The sequence below is a fragment of the Aulostomus chinensis genome, chromosome 8 (assembly GCF_037954235.1).
Source record: "Aulostomus chinensis isolate RoL2024-O1b breed Wild chromosome 8, RoL_Achi_v1.0, whole genome shotgun sequence".
In the NCBI taxonomy this organism is placed as follows: Eukaryota; Metazoa; Chordata; class Actinopteri; order Syngnathiformes; family Aulostomidae; genus Aulostomus; species Aulostomus chinensis.
The window spans coordinates 4,957,501-4,977,380 of NC_141327.1; the positions used below are offsets into that span (position 1 = coordinate 4,957,501).

The following is a 19,880-nucleotide window of genomic DNA, read 5'->3' on the forward strand; positions in this document are numbered from 1 at the left end:
CATACATCCTGAATAAATGGCTTACATCGGAGCTGATCCATACCACTGTGCTGTATAATTAAGCTGACCCTTTTCATGTTGTACGAGGGATTTGGGTTTTTTTTGCTCTCATGCACACTTGAACACACCAGTGACCAGTGAATAAATCCAGAATAACCGCACCCAGACATGATGCTCTTGATTCCAGCAGAAAGCAGCAGCAGCCTGTGTGTTAGTACATCTCTGACAGTGAGAAATTGACTGGGTGTGGAACTGTGAGAGAGCAGTCAAACTCAGGCTTCTCTTGTATTGCTGGTTGTCTAAGTTGGACACAACTTAGACACACACACACACACACACACACACACCCATTCCCAATGCTGCAACTTCAGAGCCAACACATCTTTTTTTATGTGAAAAGAGTCTGTTGATTTGTAGACATCAGGCACACCTAACCGCTTTCACATAAAACACACGCAGATGTTGAGTAGGATAAAACAAGTACATGATGAAATTTTAAATCATAATGTTTGCCAACTCTGTGACATCATGCAAACACATATGTCAGGTTGATCAGGCAATATCATGCATTATCACCTCAACCCCCAACCATCCAGTTATGCTTTTGCCTCTTTCTTAGTATGTTTGCACCAACTGTTGAGCAGCTAAGTCAATGAATACAGTTGAAGGACAAGTGGAAAAAAATCTGCTGGTAAAATCTGCTCTCACTCTCAATTCACACACATATGGCTTTCTCTTCTTCTACTATCATTTAGTGAGGAGCTTGTTACCCGTGGAGACAGTGGTAGTTCCTGGTAGGTTGGTTTAGGGGCCATATTCCTCCCATACCTCTGTCCCACTTGGACACAGAGAAACAATATAGTAGCTATTTATTAGTATTTTAGATGAGTGGTAGTCCTACACATAAAGTATGAAGCTTATTACTAGTACATGGAAAAAAACGATAAAGGACCAGGCGACATGCTGTTTGCTCTGTTGAGCTCACTGGCTGTGAGAGTGATGAACCGGCCCCCTGGGTAAGGAGCAAAAGAACTAATATTTAAAGGACTATTCAGTTTCTGCCAATAGATCTCTCTCTTTACAGTCTGTTAAGTGTTGGAGCATTTCCTCACTTAGGGCAGGACTTGTCGAACAACTAGACTTTTATATTTGTTCACTTTCATAGACAGTCTTGTGATTTTTATGTGGTGCGCCTGTGGGCACCTGCAGGCTACTGTAGGATGTGTGTCAGAGCTGTAACTCTGTAGAGAACTTAACTGTCTGACTAACAATAGATCAACTGTTCATTTCTTAAAATTAGGCCGAAGATGAGACCACCTGTCATTCCTTTTGGCTATTGTTTTTTTTTTGGGGGGGGGGGGCATTTTATAAGTTTTTGCATTTGCTGTTATTTTTAAAGACCTTTTGAAGACTAAGCGTCCGGACAAAACTAACTCAACTTTCCTCCTACAGACTGCTATTTTGTGAAAAGGCTCATTGACAAAGACTGATCTAAACATACATTTTTCCTTCTTTCCACTTAAGGAACCATCCGGCCAGTGCGGAGGAGTTTCTATGACCCTGCCTCTGCCCCGGGGCAGGGCTGGCAATGGGAGTGGGAAAATGATTCAGGTACATGGACACCCTACGACATGGAGGTGGCCATCGCCATTGAGAATGCTCACAGCCGCCAGCAGCCCGGCCTGGACCTGACACCCCTTGGCTTCTGCTACCTCATTGATTTTCAGAACATGACACAGGTGTGTTTCAACTCAGATGTTGGTGGAATCCTATTAGATTTCAGCTTGGAATGCCTAACTTACTTTTCACTAAGTGTTTAGTTCTCCAGCATGCAACAATCTATTATGGCTGTACGTGGAGGAAGAAGAGTAGCATCAGTGTTTGTAGCTCGTTTCTGTGTCGTCCTACAGGTGAACAGACAGAGCCAGAGGTGTCGGAGGATCCAGAGGCGTGCGGACATGGCCTACCCTCTCGTCTCTGGTCCGCTCCCATTACCCAAAGGAGGAGGAGGAGGCGGAGGGCTTACAGGGGCCCTGCTAGGTGTTGGGGTATCAGGGGCCAGCATGGGAATGGGAAGCTCTGTTTACCCTAATGGGGGCTTAACGGCCTCTGGACTGGACCAGCCTTGTTCTTGCCAGCAATGCATGCTGGTTCTGAGTGTGAAAACAAATACAGGGGGAGCAGGGATACAGACTCTAGGCAGACGCTCGCTAACCATGCAGCGGCCCAAGAATTCAGCACCCACCACCACTAAACCCCTGAGTCCATCTAAATCAGCCACTTTAGGTCGTGGACAGCAGCTGAAGTCCGACGCCAACTCCAACTACTATCAGACGCTGCCACACGGCCTTGCCATTTCCAAAAACACCGCCTCTCCTAGAAGGAATGCCCAGCTCTTTGCTCAGTCACTGGCTGCTCTGACCGCAGGCACCTCATCTCTGGCTATCTCTTCGTATTCCAACAGGCCACCTCCCCCATCCCTCCCACCCCCTCTGCCACCATCATCCAACCCTCCATCCATTCCAGCCAAACTCTCGTCATCTTCAGCCAATGAACCAGTGCCAACCGGCACATTAATAACCCCTGCAAGCAGCGTGACCACACCCCCTTCCCCTGTGCCATCTCCGTCGCCAGTGGTGATGAAGCCCCAGCGTGCGCCATCTTCTGCTGCAAAAGTGTGCCATGCTCCGTTACCACAGAGATCAAGTTTGGCTGGGCTGAGCAGACCAGCATTACAGAGAATAGCTATGGCCCAGTCCAGAGCACTGATAGCATCGGGGTGAGTGAATGAATTTTGTTGACCATATAGACACACACAAAAGAACACGGGAGCTTTCCTAGTTATTTACCCAGCCCAGTGTGGTGCAGCACCAGGAAGCAGACGAAGATGCTGCTGTGGTATAAGCACCACCACAAACACATCTTTTAGCCACTAACAAGTCCACCCATCTTCAGTATTTGTGTCCATTTACCTGCCTGCTACACATTAAACAGTTTTGGCGCTCTGCTAGAAAGCCTTTTTAAAATGTGTGTGCCTTTTGATAACACAGCTGAAGAGAAATGCCAACAACCCCCCACATCCCTCACCAATGTTTGATCAGGAAGATGGTGAAGGGAGTAAAATAACAGCTGTTTTCCAACAACTACCTCAAAATGGATTCTTCCAATGCTACACTTCTCCACTTTTGCTTGGAAGTCACGACTACTCCTGGCTGCTCAAACGATCATTTGACTGCCAGGATGAGTTGGTAGTTTGAGCAACTTAGAGATGCCTCTTGATCGGCTTGCAGATTCTTAAGAGCTGACCAGATTGTTTTTTGTTTTTTTGTTTTTTATATTTAGGATTTTAGTAATGTATCACAAGGCAACTCTAAATATTGCAGCCCTCAAGGCGAATGTTAGCTAATACATAGTGCTGCTGTTGACAGGTATTAAAATTGACAATTACAAACTCAACCCAGTTCTTTCTGAGGTGGCCACATCTGTCTGAATATGTTTACATTCACACTCTTTAGGCCTTCTGCTTTTACTTTTTCCCACTGTGAAGAATTACTACAGCAACTTGTTACAACATGTCAATCTCTGTTTAGTTTGACTTTGCTTCCTCATGAGACATTGCAAAAAGGATGACATGAGGAGGTGTGCAGCTGTCTCCTGCACAACCGTCTAAATAATATCCTATAGTGTACGCTGTTCCATTCCTTCCCAGTCTTATACTGTGAGTGGGTTTAAGATAAAATGGAAGAACATGTTTGAAGTCTCACCTTAAGTGCATGGCGTAACTAGATGTAATAATCAGTTCAATTTTAAAACTTTAAAAGAGTGTGTGCCCTGCTCAGGCCTTGTAAAATCCAGTGGGTAGTTTTTGCGCATTCTTTGCGGACAGTCCGGGCAATCAAATAAATGTGGGGGGAAACGTGGTGTTAGGAGTTTCAGCCATTCCACTGTTAGCCTAAGATTTGAGGTTTTTTTTAGGTGTTTTTATGCATTTTAATATGTCATAAAACTAGCAAATCATGTAAGGAATAGCTCAGTGCACAGGCTTAATGGGTTTTCTTTGAGTGTTGAGTAGTAACTGTTGTTGTGGTGGTGGCAAAGGTGCTGTTTTCCAAAGCAAATTGCTTTTCAGTAAAGAAGCTCCTTTATTGACCAATTGCTGAAGTGTTTGTAGACCACAAGCTCTATTACCCATTTCTGACAGCTAAGGGCAGCGGAATTTTCTGTTGCAGTCTGAAATAAAACTGTTCAAGATCAATAAGTGATGCTTCTGCCATACATCAACCTGTATGAGTCACTTAAGGCTTTTTTATCAGTGAGTAAATCCTCCAAGTCCTCAAAACCAAAGCCAAGGTCCCATGTTTTGCTCACAGTGAAAGGCATTCGCACAACCTCCACCCCTATATGTCACATTTGATTCATACCCACCTCTGAAGTGAAACATGAAGTCATTAAATTTGTAAAAGCTTCACAGGAAAAGTAAAGACTGATATAAAAATGTCACATATTTGATGTATAAAAAGTAAACCAAACACAACATCACAGTATCTGTTCTGGGATTAAATATTTTTACTGCGTCTTTAAGTTCTACACCTGAGAAAGGCACTCCTGTCAACTGCATGTCAACACATTGACAGTTGAGCACTCCTACTTGCATGCTAACAACTGCAACAACACTAGTAAGTATGCACGCCTGGACTTGCAGTTCTGAATTTTCACAGAAAAATCACAAAACAAAATACACAAAAAAAACATAATCACTATCAACGGAATAAACAAACTAACAAACACTTACATTCCCACATGCTTACTTGTGACGCCCTCTGTTCCGTCGGTAGATTTCCTGCCTGTTGGTGTTGAAATGCGTCTCTTGTTTGTGATTGTGAGTGTGTGACTCGTCTTCATTCCTAGTGAATTAGGTCACTTCTCTTTGTGATCGATTGCCACAAATATACTCATCATTCGTCTGGCCAATATTTAGATCATGATTACTCCTTAACTTTTGAAGCATTATGTTTGTTGTTATTTTTCCTCATGTCTCCTTCAAACTGAAATGTGCCCAAACACATTATGATTATGATGATCTTGAGGGGGTACCACTCTTCTATTCAAGATTTGGGAACAGTAGGCAGGGAATTCCCCTGATCTTAATATACTCACTCGTGTACATGTGAACAGTGAACGTAGACTGAGAACACAAAGACACTTAATGGGAATGGAACTGTGTGTGTGTGTGTGTGTGTGTGTGTGTGTGTGTGTGTGTGTGTGTGTGTGTGTGTGTGTGTGTGTGTCAAAAGTCAGCTGAGCCTTCTTTGTGTTGACCATCTGTGAAGTGGCATTTGCAGAGCTGCGGTGAGGAGGGAGGAACTGTGGGAGTAGACAGACTAGCAAGTCTGAAGGCCATGGGTCACCGGTACCTCCTTCTTTAAATCTATTTAATGCACGCAGCAGTATGTGCGGTGCAGAATTCTGCAATGGGGTCCATTTGGCTCACACATAGAATATATACTTTCTTATGTGAGGGTGACATAATCGAGTTTCTGTTGCTGGTACTTTAGAGTGAAGCTGAATCAAGCACATACAGAAACAAATTCAATCAGATGACAATGCAAGTCAGGATTATTTCAAAAGTTGTTATACAATTAATCCTGGCAGCTTAACACACTCTCCTCGCTCAAACATTCACCTCTTACACTGACTCTCTTCCCCTAGTACCCTGAAACTCCTGCCTCTTTCACTCTCTGGACCATAGCATCATTCTCTTGCTCCTTGTCATTTCTCTTTTATGATATATGTACAAGAATACCCACTGTTGCCAAGGGAAAAAGTAATTAGGAGGAAAAAAAGCGAAAGATAGCATTGAGTCGCTTTATTCTTGCATGTAAAGAAATACAAGTGCAAGCATATGCTTCCTGGAACACAGCACTGTTTCCATTAGGAGTAAAACCTGTTGAAACAATGGTCATGAAGATCAGCTTTGCATTTCCCACCGTGTAGCCCCCTTTACATTGGCCAAAATACCCACTGACACCTGGCTTTGTGAACCCTGGGTGAAGGATTGATTAGCATGCATCTCTGAGTTGGATGGCCCTGCAGTAGACACAAGTATTTCTTTATTGCTCCAGTCAATATTGTTGTGAACACAAAACTTAGGTGAATGTAGCAATTTGAGGCTTGCCTGCAGTGCAGTGCTAAGACGCATTCAACAGTGGTATAACATCACTCACTTGGTGTTGAGTTGAGCTCTACCAAGCTGATTGTTCCCACTTGTTATGGCACATTCATGACACTGGTTGTTTCGCAGCACAGAAAAATGTATGCAGTTACAGCCAGTGAGCAAAAGGGTGCATGTTAGAGGGCAGTATTGGTAAAGGGGACCTCACGATTTGATAAGTATCATGACACTTGGGATTTCAGTGCCAGTTCCGGGACGGTACTTTTTTCGGTCACAATTTAATTGTAAAGAAAATTGCATTACAGCGCAAGCGCTGGCCGACTCAGTGGATACGCCGAATCACTTGTGTTAGCTTAGTTAGGTTAGCCTACCTGTTGAAGACGTCCCCGACATGGCGGCTGCCCGTCACATGTTTTCTCGGCTAAGGAGGATTCCTTCGGCGGTAGAGATTTTGAAAGAGGCATATCCACAACAGGCGAACTTGAAGGCTGGGATGAGGAAGGCTGCGGTCTGCCCTTCATAACATCAAACACCGTGCAACGTTCTGCTCTCATATGTTTCCCGTGCACGTTTAGGTGCTTCATCAAATTTGACGTGTTGCTGTCTTTTGCCACGACATCCTTTTTGCAGATACTGCACTGTGCTCTATTGGCATCGATTCTAATAAAATGGAGCCGCACTTTTGACCGTTGGGGCATTTCTTATCTTACCGTCTCTTGCGTCTCTCACACACATGCAGGTAACAAAACACACACTTGTGTAACACGTGTTCCCGAAAGCAAAGTATAATGTTCATTGGATGATGAAGTCATGAACCGCCCCTCTTGGCCTGTCATTGGCAGTTAGGCTATCAGGGTAAGCCAATCAGAGAGAGAGTAAGGCAGGGCCTTCCTCTACCATCCCGACCCCTCGTCGCCAGAGTCGCCACCGGCAGTATTATCAGAGCTTCGCTTTTTACCTCGCAAGTACCAAAAATTGGTACCAAAAATCACGGACATTGTCGGTACCCAGTAGTACCAAGGCATTTCGGTCGGTGCTATTAAAGTACCGAAGTTGGGTACCCACCCCTAATCATGATATCCACATATATTGTGATATTTCACAGGAACAGGTATGGTGTCTTGCTAGGTGAGTTCACAAGTTATGTCACCAGTGGAGGTCATGTGAGTTCCCAGTCCCCTATGTCTGATAGTAAAGACATGTTTGAGAACCTTTCTCACAGGGACAGAAGCCTCTTCCATTACATTCAACATCTTTTTAACTACGTGTACCTGCTGTGGCAACAAGTCATTGAGACCGTTCAGCTTGTGTCCATTTTTAGTGGGTCAGTTTCAAGATTTTACTTGTACTTAGTAGTGGAGCACGATTTGATGAAAATGACATTTTGGATTATATGGCATTACAGTGGACAATGTTGCAATATGAAATATAGGTAAATCAAGGGGTCAAGGGTATGGTTTTATCTTTTGTTGTTCTTTTTGTTGTTTAGCAGAAGTTGGCTTCCATGTGGATGGGCAAAGTAATGTAGAAATAATTAACTCACCCATGGAAAGATCGCAATCATTGCAAGGAGATTCTGTGGTATACGCATATGGCAGCAAGGTGGGAGGAAAAGTGTCAGAAGGGTAGCTGATGCCATTCTTTGAAACCCATCTTTGTTAACTGTGTATATCGCACCATAAAATAGTTTGGTATGGACTTGGTGATTCCTTTGTCTCTGTGAGGTCTTGTCATATGGCGTGACATTCGTAAAACTATCTGTAATTGTGCTCTGCTGTTGTTTCTTTTGGCTTTCATGAACTTTAGCTGTCTCTTCTTTGTCTTCACTTGTCTTGTCTTCACGTGGCCTTCAGTCACATGCTTTCATAATACCCTCCTCTGTGCTGTCTCAGGTGTTGATACAGGTTGGTTTGTTGCCACAGCACGTAGCGACTTTAACTTTGCTAGTTTTGCACAGCACATCTTTCTGTTGACACGCCTGATAGTCACGTGATTGTACACACACCCACACATACACACACACAGTCAGAGCAGCTGATGGGTGTAACCAGACTTTCCACAATCAGAAAAAAAATGAACTCATAAGATGTGTCACTTGTCATTCAGTTGACAAGGCGTTTTCTGTGTCAGTTGAGTGCAGAGACCAACACATGGGATAGTACCTGATAATAACTTGCAACCAGAAAGCAAGGTCGGGTTTGAGATGCAGATTAATTTGCAGCACCACCCTCCCTCAGACCTCCCCCTTGTGCTTGGCCCCTTCCCTTCATCCCCCAGCTCCTCTCCTCCCTCCTCTCCCTTCACGTCTCAGCAGGCTGGGCCCCTCAGAGCCTCATTGTTGGTCTCCACAGTAACCTTTGTTGGATTACCCAAACAGGGGCCACATTAGCAGCACAATGCTGAGTTTCGGCTAGTTTCTCTCTCTGCTCTCTCCTCCATCCCCCTCTTTCTCAGCACTGTCTCGTCTACATTTTTCCAATGTTGTGTCCTTTTTTTAATTAGACATTATTTCAATGTAATTTTCTCTCCCTAGATTTGTGCTTCATCAATGTTTTTTAAGCGCTCACAGAGCTCCTTTTATTGGTCACAGTTGTAAAAACACCTTACTTTCATGTATAGCATTTATATCTGTAGGTGGCAGTTTGTAGTTAGGGGTCATGAACCCCCCCCCCCCCCCCTCCCCCAAGATGGCTGTGCTTTGAGCATATTCATAATGGGTACGATTTTGGGCTGGGGGGAGCGAGGTAGACAATGGTAGTGGCTGAGTCAACAATGTCACAACCTCCAGACAATCACCATCCTGAAGATGTGTGTGTGCATGTGTGTGTGTGCGTGCATGTGTGTGTGTAGACAGACAGACTCAGACAGTGCCCAAGACGACGGCTGATGGGAAAGGGGTGAGGGGTATGAGACAAAGAAACAAGTCAGCAAACTGTCAAAAGACTGATCACATAGTGGTGCGAGAAAGCAGGCCAGAGAAAGAGATGACACACACACACACACCCATACACTGCAAAGCCCAGCTGTGAAGGTATTTAACAAATGCACTCACACACTCTTTGTCCTTCTCTCTCACAGACAGTAAAAGTAAATATTGACAATCCTTACAGGAGATGCAGTGAAGAATGTGTGCTCTCCTTCCAGTTGGGGATTGTGGGAACAAGACAAAAGAAATGGATGGGTGGGAGACAGAAGGGGATGTGGGTCTGCTTCGGCAAACTTATTGTAGGGGTTGCATGAATGAGGGAAAATCCTGAAGTCTGTCTCTGCTTGGAAGAGAGATGGGGACAGCAGAGCAGGCGTGGACAGCGGGTTAGCACCTGTTCAACTAGTTTACCGACAGGTGTCATTCTTCTGTCACACTTCTGCTCTTTGAAGGCTACTTTGAATCGTAACTGGCTGGTAGGGTGCTTTGTGAAAATGCACAAAGAACAAACCGAACCGATTGGTTATCACACTTTCAGGGACAGTATGCTCTTCTGATAAAATGTTGTCCTTGAATGTATGAGAAGAAAGAGACTGTCAAGTCAAGGCCCCCTCATATCACTTGTGACACATGGCTTGAGCAGGTTTTACCTTGACAAATAATTGCTAGAGTGACTGTCTGGTGACTGCACTCAGACATCCCACAATATTACTACCAAGAAGACTTCATCACTGTACATGTTTGCACGGAATCAAATAAAGCCATCTTGATGTTGTCAGTTGCAGTCAAGCTACAGTTTCGGCCCCGTAGATCATGGAATTGGGCTACTGTGTTGTCCCAGTATACATGAATGTGGAACACAAAGTTATACCACCCAGGAACAGTAGGTGGCTCTAGTACCCCCTTACAGCTGATTGCAGTCGGACTTTCTTCAGTTCGCCTTTTGCGTCACATACCAGACTTGTTAGCCAGTAACAGAAAATAAAAATTCAAAGAGGAATAATCAACTCTGTAATGTGAGACAGCATTAAATTTGGTCTTGTTGTCTGTCCGGAAATGTGTTGTTTTTCCCTTTAGTTTTGTCCACCATGATGATCTCCCTCCTTGATTGTTTGCATTTTGACCTAAAACCATAGCGGGACTGACAGAACGTGAAGAATGCCAGGTTGATTATAGCACGCCGTTGCTCAGAAGTCAGACGTATCACTACCATCCTCCTTCTCCCTTTTACACATTTGTCTCTTCAGTCCTGTGACTGTCTCTGCTCCTGGCAGCTGACACCCCAGCACCACCAATCATGGCTCCATGCACTTCACAAAGTGAGGCAAGGTCTAATGTGGGTGCAGTATTTCTGCAGTTTTACTGAGGTTAATGTAATAATTCATCAGCTCCCCCCTCAATGCCAAGAAGCTGTTCAAGCGCAGCCACTTCTCAGTTGTTGTGCAGTGTTCATCAAAGCCTGCTAGGTAGTCAAAGGTGCATCTCTTGCTGTCCATTTGTCTGAATAGAGAGAAATTCTTCATTGCATTTAAAACGTGATTCAAGGAAATTGCCATAAAACTAAACCTGACTACCAATTTGTGTCTGGTCAAATTATTCCACACCAGAGCAGAGCAGGAAGTGGCCTTATAGCATCATAAACAAGGGGTGTGCTGAAAACAATGTGTGGTAAAGCTTTGGGTGCAGCTTTGTCTGTGTGACACAATATGTGTGTGGGAATCTGTGGGAGTGTGTTATTGTCTGGAATCTAAGTCGGTCCAGCTGATGTCCATCTGGGCCCGGGGGAATGGAAGGAGCAGGGGACAGAGGGATAGAGGGAGTAGGAGAGACAAAGCTGGGGGAGTGTGTGTGATCTGGTGGGAAGAAGGCTGAGGGAGGGTTGAGGTCAAGAGACTTGAGTCCCATTCAGACCCTTCCCCCTCAGGCAGGGACAGGACCTTAATTCTTCTAAAGGTCTCGGGCTTCTTTCCTGCTTCTGGCCTAATGCCTGATTCCCACTAAACCATTTTAGTCCCAATTGTTTTAATCACAGAGTTCCTTTATGGTGGATTTGGTTTGATATGTCTTCTGTTTTGGGTCATGATTTATGAAGGACCAAGTGAGACGATGTGTAAAGTCTAAATATATGCATGCACTTGTGTGATAAATGAGTATGGAGATCCTAATAAAAGTGATTAATTTGCAGTGTTAGCAGCTTGATTAGGAATGTCATGATACCAAATATTTGGTATTTGGCGCCGATACCACTGAATATGTATGATTTATTCGTGATTTTTCTTCAGCCTCAGTCTCTAGTCTCTGTGCCCACAGATGTTATCACAATCACACACTCTTATTTTCACCACAGGCTGCACACACACTGCAGTGTAGAGCTGTGGACTGTATCAAAGCAGAGTGCTGCTGTAAACTCTGAACCATAGAACAGAAGTCTTCTATTTAGAGTTAAGTTAATTGAAAGTGTGCAGCAAATGTTGGAAAGCAGTTGTCACATCCAGATTTTAGAAGCCGTGAGGATCATCGAAGCATCTTTGTGTTAAGCAGTAACCATGTAAGTGTGTGTGTGTGAGTGAGTGAGTGAGTGACGCAATCATCGGTCATTGACTCGATCCAGCCGATCTAATATTGGTGTTTCACATCCGTCATCAGCCAGCAGCCTATTTATGATGGAGGAGTCTCTTGTCCTAAATAAATCTCTATGACAAGTTTAAGATCTTAAACTACTTTGACGGAATACGACAGCACAGCGCCTGTGCTCCAGTCAGCCTGGGACTAATCTCATCACTGCAGATGGAAATTTGATGCAGTTAAGATATCATAATAGCTGGGTTCAGCGATACATTGTCACTGGCTCTGGAGGCTACAGGGATTTGCAATACAATTGGTACAGCACATCACAATGTTTTTATCACGGTCGTGCATTGATATCTCAGCCCCTAGTAGGGACACACATCGTATCACAGTATATCATGAAAAAAATAGTTTTATGACCCATGTGTGTAATGCAGCTGTACTCAAGAACTTACATGCTCTTTATTTTGCAGTATGATGTTGTGGCAGCCACAGCCGCATTAAGTGTGTTCAGTTACAGTGTACAACTCTGTTACTTTGGTTACCAATGTAATATTCTGTACAATATTTGCTCTGTGTCATATGGTGTCACAAACTATTGTGATAGAATTGTATCGCGATATGTCCCATATCACGAAGTCCCGTCTTGTCCCTTAAACACCTGCGCATCCATGTTCAGGTCCATTTTTGGAGTCCAAGTGATTTAGGATTCTTGATTCGCTGATTGATCTGTAAGATGGTTCTCTTTGACACGCCTTCAAGTAGATGTGTAGAAATGTCCCACTGCTCATTGGAGCTGTTTTGATACAGCACTCGCTAAATAAATAATACTGGATGAAAGAGCTGTTAAGTGCACAAGCGTCACCCTCGCTCTGTAGTGGTTTGAGTCATCACTTTCCTCAGTCTGTTTTTGAGGCTTAATGTGGACCAATATTAGTGCGTCCAGTAATTAATGTTGATTACCTCGGCGACTTATGTTGTTTACTTCACCCACGCTGTGTCTACTGTCCTTCTATTCACACTTTCTGACTTGTTTTTCCTCCAGGTTGTGTGTGAAATAACACCTCACTTTGCACACTCACTCATCCCTCATTCTTGTTCCCTTATCCAAATGAGTGCAGACGAAACATACACGCACACACACGCGCACACACACACGCGCACACACACACATATACACACCAGTGACTCATTCACTCTTGTATCACTGCGTGTCACTGAGTGGGGTTAAGTGAAAGCAGCTTAGCGCTCTGACAGAAAGCCTGTTAAAGCTTAACCAACAGGAAACAACAGATCATCCCCACCCTTCTAGCTGGCACACACTACAAGTGTGCGTCTTTCGATGTGTGTGATTGAGTTTTCGTCACAGCCCGTTCAATAGCTCAGGTGGTAGAGCGGAGGACTGTAGTGGTCCAGTGCAGAGACTTTGAGGTTGCTGCTTCAAATCTGACTCGAGGGACATGCTCTTTTGTGTAAATTACAGACATTATTGATTTAAACTTTAACACGGCAACACTGCCACATTTGAATTTGGATAACTTGAATAAACACCAAATTCTGATGTTCTTTTGATGTTTGAACTGCAGTGTGAACAGGCACAGACGAAACCAATGTGTGTAGGTACAGCAGACAAAGATGAGACACTCCTCAGCCTCTTAGACTTAAAAGACACACACACACACACACACACACACAAGTCCAGTCCCCAACAACCTGAATGAGTTTGAGTGACTGACACTAACTTTAGCTGATGGGGTGTATGAAGGCTCACAGCGTTTAGTTACAGTCATGGGTTTTCACCTGAGCCCAGTAGGCTCCAAGGCTTGGACCAAGACCCCCCAAATACTTTCGTCAGAATATTCAGACTTTGCACAACATGATGACAAAGCCAATAACTTCCAACCCCACATAAACATGCTGATCAACGCCATCAATTATGTCGGACTATATAAGACTCTTGAAGTTTGTGTGTGTGTCAGTTAGAGAAGATGGGCTTTGTGACGAAGCAGGTAATCCCTCGCAAGCATGACGTCCGTCTCTTTGAGCCCAGTGAGCAGATGGAAACTCGGTGGATTAGCGCTAATAAACACACACGGCCCACTGCACTCGGTCAGACTCTCACGAGCCATCACACACTGACACGTCAGACGAGGTCGTGCAAACCAAGAAAAAGGGTACTTTTTGAAGTCGTTAGCGAGCGGCTACTTTGAAGTTTTGAAAGGGCGCCAGTTTTTTCAGCTGACATTCACCTTGTCATCTTGTTTTGTTAAAAAAAGAAGAAGAAAAATTGTCTCAGCTGTGTAAAAATGACAGTCATCTGTTTTTCAGTGTGAGTATCTTATCAGGAGGAGGCCTTTGATTAATTTCTAAACATCTAACACTTGAATGGATGTAGAAGGGACTGTAAAACATGTGAGAAAGGATGTAAATACTCTTGAGTTAAGAGCGTTTGTGTACCATTGCAGTGTGCCCACCGTCCCTGTGAAGAACCTTAATGGATCCAGTCCTGTTCACCCTGCCCTGGCCGGTAAGATCACTCTCACACACACACTCACATTCAACAAGGGTCCCGACTTGTCAATCACAGAGACCATGTTGGGTCTTTTTCTTTGTTTATTTTGAGACTATGACACCAGTGAGGGGGGAAAATTTATTTATATATATATATATATATATATATATATATATATATATATATATATATATATATATATATATATATATATATATATATATATATATATATATATATATATATATATATATATATATATATATATATATATATATATATAAATTGTTTTAAACAGACTCTATTTTCTATGTGTTTCAGGTATTACAGGCATTCTGATGAGTGCCGCCGCTCTGCCTGTGTGTCTCACCAGGCCTCCCAAGCTTGTGCTGCACCCTCCGCCTGTCAGTAAGAGTGACATCAAACCAGTGCCGGGCTTCAGCCACTGCTGCAGGAAGACCACCAAGAAGCAGGCTCGCAAAGGTAGGCTCGGTGAAGAAAAGCTCTCACTTTTAACAGTGATATAAATGTAAATATAGATATTAAGCATCATCAGTAAGATGCCACACCCGCAGATGGTTAGTCATCGATTTCCGTCCTTGATAAGCTCTTACTTTCCAACCACTGTATGCCATTTCAGCTTAAGCCTGATAAAAGTTTAAATTCAAGCTGTGTCTCCTGCTCCTTCCCTATTTTTGAAGGTAATTTTGAAGTATCTTTAAGGAAATGCTAATGGAAACTGCAATATTAATAGCGACAGTAGCAACACAGCCTGCACTACCATTTTCTGATGGCATTATGTAGTCTATTTTATTTGCTCACAGCCAGTCGATGGACACGCTTGTAATGCACATTTCCTTCTTTGTGACTTACAGTTTCCTTCAATTTTAAGTGAAATTAAATGGAGGAAACACAATTTCTGTCTGCAGGTAAAACTCCAGAGGAGGTGGTAAAGAAGTACCTGCAAAAAGTGAAAAGTCCCCCTGAGGAGGTACACCTATCATTTCCTTTCCTGGCGCTAACTCACCAAAAAATAAAGGAAATGATGCTGTTTCATTTCAAGTTTCTTTCTTTCCCATTGCCCGTTGCTTTCCAGGACTGTACCATATGCATGGAGCCTTTGGGAGGTCCGTCTGGATATAAAGGCCCAGGGGTGGGGACTGTTTCTAGGGCGGAGTCGGTCGGACGACTAGCACAGTGTGGACACCAGTACCATTTCCAGTGTCTGGTGGCGATGTACAATAATGGCAACAAGGATGGCAGGTGATTTACAGGGGGAAGAAAAAACAAACAAAACATAAATCCATTTTAATTGTGAAGAAAATAATAAAATAATCTAAATTTACCAGTTTTCTCCTCTTTAATCAGTCTTCAGTGTCCCACCTGTAAAACCATCTACGGTGTAAAAACAGGCAGCCAACCAGCAGGAAAGATGGAGTACCACATCATCCCTCACTCTCTGCCAGGGCATCCGGACTGTAAAACCATCCGCATCATCTACAACATCCCACCAGGCATTCAGGTACTTGAGAAGAACCGGGCTGCGAATAGACTTGGTTTGGTTTTCAATATTTAACCTCTCAATGTGTCTGATCAGGGACCAGAACATCCGAACCCAGGGAAGCCCTTCACTGCCAGAGGCTTCCCACGACACTGCTACCTCCCAGACAGTGAGAAAGGACGCAAGGTAAACAGCACCATCCTCTCGGACCCATGCATTCTTGATACAAACAAATTTTCCAAAGTATTTTCAGGAGTAAAACTTTGATCCGTGGCCTCATCATAACCTGTCTCCAGGTACTGAGACTGCTGCTGGTGGCGTGGGACCGCAGGTTGATCTTCTCAGTCGGTACTTCAAGCACTACAGGAGAGTCTGACACTGTCATCTGGAATGAGGTACATTCTCATTGAAATTGACAGTAGCCCCTGTTTGACCTTGGGACCTTCTTTGGCAGAACTACCTTTGTTTCAACTGCAGGAATCGGGGTCTAATTTAGTTCCAGGCGTACTATTCAACATCTGAATTGTCCACCTCAGTAGGTAGGAGTTTCTGAATGTCCATGGACTATGGAGGGGTGGTTTTGTCAGCTGATGATTTCTCATGGTTTCAGTACTTGCCGCATCGTATTTCAACTGCCATGTTTGTCAGAGTTCCCATACAAACTGTGTTTATTGTTGCTGTACCGTGGCTACCTCATGGACCAGAGTGAAAAGGTCGCTTATGACCCATCAGCCGACAACGATGTTCAGGCCTCGCTAGCTGTTTATATTGAAAATACCGTATATCCAGTGTGAATTTGAAACCGAGGAGAAATTATGGAGCTTTTTCATTCATCAGCGGAGTGATTATCCTAATCTTTGTGAGATTCTAGATCATGGTGGAAACAATGGGCCACAAAAGCTTTGTAGTGCCAGGACTTTGTCGAAAACTGGAACTGCACTGACTGCAAACTTGATTTCCTCTGTACCTCATTAGTTGTCACTGAATCCAATGTTTCCTCTTGCCTCAAGGTTCATCACAAGACAGAGTTTGGCTCCAACCTGACAGGCCACGGCTTTCCCGACCCCGGACATCTCGACAACGTCCTGGAAGAGCTCCGAGCTCAGGGCATCACAGAGGACGACGGACTCACGGAAAAATGATCGGACAAGTAACGGGGCAACAGAGACAGTGGAGACGCCAGTCCAAGCCAGACTGTCATGGTGGAAAAGAGAAAAAAGATAAATAGGAGAACAGAAGTAGGCTGTACCATGAAGTAAAAGAAGCAGGAGGGCAACAGGAGGCCCTGGACTCAGACAGTGTCTCTCTGCCAGCACTTAAATGTGTGCAGTGGAATGTTGGGGATCCTAGAGGACACAGCTTTTGTTTTCGCAGAAGTAACCAGATGTTGATTGAGTCACTGCTGGGTATTCCTGTCACTGCAAGTCTGTCCAAACCTCACAGTTTTAAAGACATGAACATCTACCCAAGTGGGAGAAGCAGCACAGAAATCAAGGCCAGACAAAGAAGGATGCAGCTGTGAAGATGGCAGTCTTGGTCTTAGCTACTTAACTGCTAGGTACTAATTGTCCACATGTGAGAATGAATCGGTACTAATAAATGGGACAAAAACAAGTTAACTTTACTTCAAGAAAGAGTAACCCAGATGGTAAAATGTTAGAGCTGTTTGAAAAGGGACAAAGAGAGAAAGAATTTGTTGGGGAGGGGGAGGAACTGCAGATGGGACAGTGGGAGTGATGGAGCAGAAAGAGACAAAGAGGGTGTATGAATGTAGCGTAGGATAGGAGTAGAGTAAACTAACTTGAGTGGTACTTTACAGGTGCTTCAGCTAGCCACCTTTCGACACAACAAAAGCATGAATGAGGAAGAGTGAAACAGATCATGTGCTGGCTGGACTCTGAACTGCCTTCTTCTTTGTGGCTGAAGTTTAGTGCTGTTACTCCCTCTGGTGGTGTTATCTATGTACTACACCTCAGCCAAGCAAGCTACTGGAACAAATCAAAACGGTACCTTGAGTTACCCACTTGTATTACTTTTCATGTGTTAGTATAATCCTCATTTAATGCCATTTCATACTTTACCTCTTCCTTTTTTACGCATTGTATGAGCTAGGCGCTGTAAGTTTTTAATGAAATGACAAAAGACCAAACTTTGGCTTTTAGGCCTGTTTAGAGTCTTACTATTGAGCCGCGGTGGTACAAGTTAATCTTAGATGCACAGGTACAAGTATTTACTTGCATATCTTGATATTATCTTTTCCCTGTGCACATGGTTTCATCAGATAAACCACGCGACCAGTGGAGCCGTGGGGTTGCCCGGAATGCTGGTGAAGGTTTTGCCTCAAGAAACCAATGTTTATATTTCTGCTTAATGAAACCCCTTTGATTGGACAGAAGGTTGGAGGGTAGAGGAGGAGGGTGAGGACAAGAGATTGACCTTTAGCAGAGGTCGTGGCCTTGTCAGCAGGAGCACAAACAATTAATAGAGTTACCATGGGACACTTAACTTGTTTTCACCAAAGAATCCATCCTGATGATAAAATGGAGGTCACAAATACAGTTCCTCTTGAGTAACTGACACCATTGAAGACTTAAACCATCCAGTCAACAAGTCTCCACTTAGCAGATTTGCTTCGTGTCAATCAGACAAGCCAATCCAGGTCCAGAGGTCCTCCTCCGAGGAGTTTAGAATACGGGACCTTTAACCTGTGACTACTGTTGACCAGGCTATCTCAACACTGACAGCTTTCCTCTTCCCCTCCTAGCCTCTGGCCAGTCTCTGAGTTGGGTCTGTAAATGACCTTCTTATCAAAACACGTGTGTGAGGGAGAAGGAGAAGCTGTTTACTGTATATGCTGCCAATGTGCTCCCTGTTTTAGGGTATTATTTCTGATGATGATAGTACTCACTGTATGGTACCTGCCTAATTTTTTTTCTTTCTTTTTCAGTTAATAAAATGTAGGTACACCTGTTTTGTTTTTTTTAATAGCATTTTCTTGACACTATCATAGTTAATTGCTTTTATTTTCTCTTTCTCTTTGTACATTGACTATATAGTTTATTGATTATGCCCTTTTCACTTGTTGAAATTGGTTTACAATTGTTCAATACAGTGTCCTTTTTTTAATATTCATTGTGTACAGACCTTAAGCTCCTTTGTAACCTCTTTTCTTTGGAAAAGGAATGTGATGGTAGACTTTTATGAGTGTGTTTTTTTAAATAGCAAGTCAAACCCGTTTACACCCATCTCAGCTCGCTGCACGTAGCCTTTATCTGCCCACTGGAGCTCGACCTTGGTGATCCTGGATGGTTTTGTTGCAGATTTGTTCATTGACATTGTGACAGTTCAGGTCTCTTTAAGCAGTGGAATGGTTGAAATAGTTGAACGTTGTTAAATGTCATAAAATGTCCATTAATATTGCAGCAGATTTCTTTCTCTGATGGCTCAAACACTGCACAGTAATAATAGCTAAGTTGGTTACTTTCATTATAATTTTCATTTAGTTATAAAAAGAAGTAGCTTTCATTACTGATATTTCTTACAATGAAAAACTTAAAGACGGTAAAGTTGTCATTATTAGATCATTATTATTGTTATTATTTAACTATGGTTTTGTGTCTGGGGCTTAAAAGTCTTACAATTCCCAGACAGCGGTCTTTCGCACAAATGGACACATAATAGGGTGTGCAATGTTTGTAGCCATGCAGGCAACAGCAATGACCAGTATCTCTCCATTTCTGCTCCTTCTCTAAAAGTTCATTTCCTTCCTGTCACCTGTTCCCACCCCCACCTGAGCGCAGTTGTGTCTGGGGGCCAGCGTCTTTTGTGACGTGTTCCTCCTACAACAGGTGTTGGCGTGGGAGAGAGGAGAGAGAGAGAGAGAGAGAGAAAGAGAGAGAGAGAGCATCAAAACATGAAAACAGAGGCAAAGTGTAAATATTGCAACATAATTGCTGGAGTATGAATGATTAATACAAGAAAATAAAAGAATGAATGAAAAATCACTTTTTATGGCTTTGTTTTTATTAGCCTGACAAGGCTATAACTCATTACAATGATCACAAAGGTCAGTAAGAGTAGGTTATCCTCACAACAGACACTTAGATACGTCATAAGGCAAGCGTAGGCGTCATCAATAATTAAAAGAAAAAAATAGCGGTCCCGTTCCGTTTGGTGCACAACAGCAACTCTTGCGGGTCAG

At 43.4% G+C, this 19,880-nt stretch overlaps 1 protein-coding gene across 5 annotated transcripts in view; it reads left to right on the forward strand.

Moving 5' to 3' along the window:
- LOC147256871 (E3 ubiquitin-protein ligase DTX4-like) overlaps positions 1-19,665 on the forward strand; it is a 34,093-nt gene extending 14,428 nt beyond the window's left edge. For all 5 annotated transcript variants that reach the window (XM_086210520.1, XM_086210522.1, XM_086210519.1 and 2 more), the window contains exons 3-12: positions 1,525-1,739; positions 1,911-2,779; positions 14,132-14,193; positions 14,500-14,661; positions 15,108-15,169; positions 15,275-15,441; positions 15,547-15,700; positions 15,776-15,865; positions 15,976-16,074; positions 16,690-19,665. In XM_086210520.1, the coding sequence (XP_086066646.1) occupies positions 1,525-1,739; positions 1,911-2,779; positions 14,132-14,193; positions 14,500-14,661; positions 15,108-15,169; positions 15,275-15,441; positions 15,547-15,700; positions 15,776-15,865; positions 15,976-16,074; positions 16,690-16,821 (2,012 nt within the window). In that variant the 3' untranslated portion in view covers positions 16,822-19,665. The remainder of the gene's footprint in view (positions 1-1,524; positions 1,740-1,910; positions 2,780-14,131; positions 14,194-14,499; positions 14,662-15,107; positions 15,170-15,274; positions 15,442-15,546; positions 15,701-15,775; positions 15,866-15,975; positions 16,075-16,689) is intronic.
- Positions 19,666-19,880: the final 215 nt, after the last annotated feature.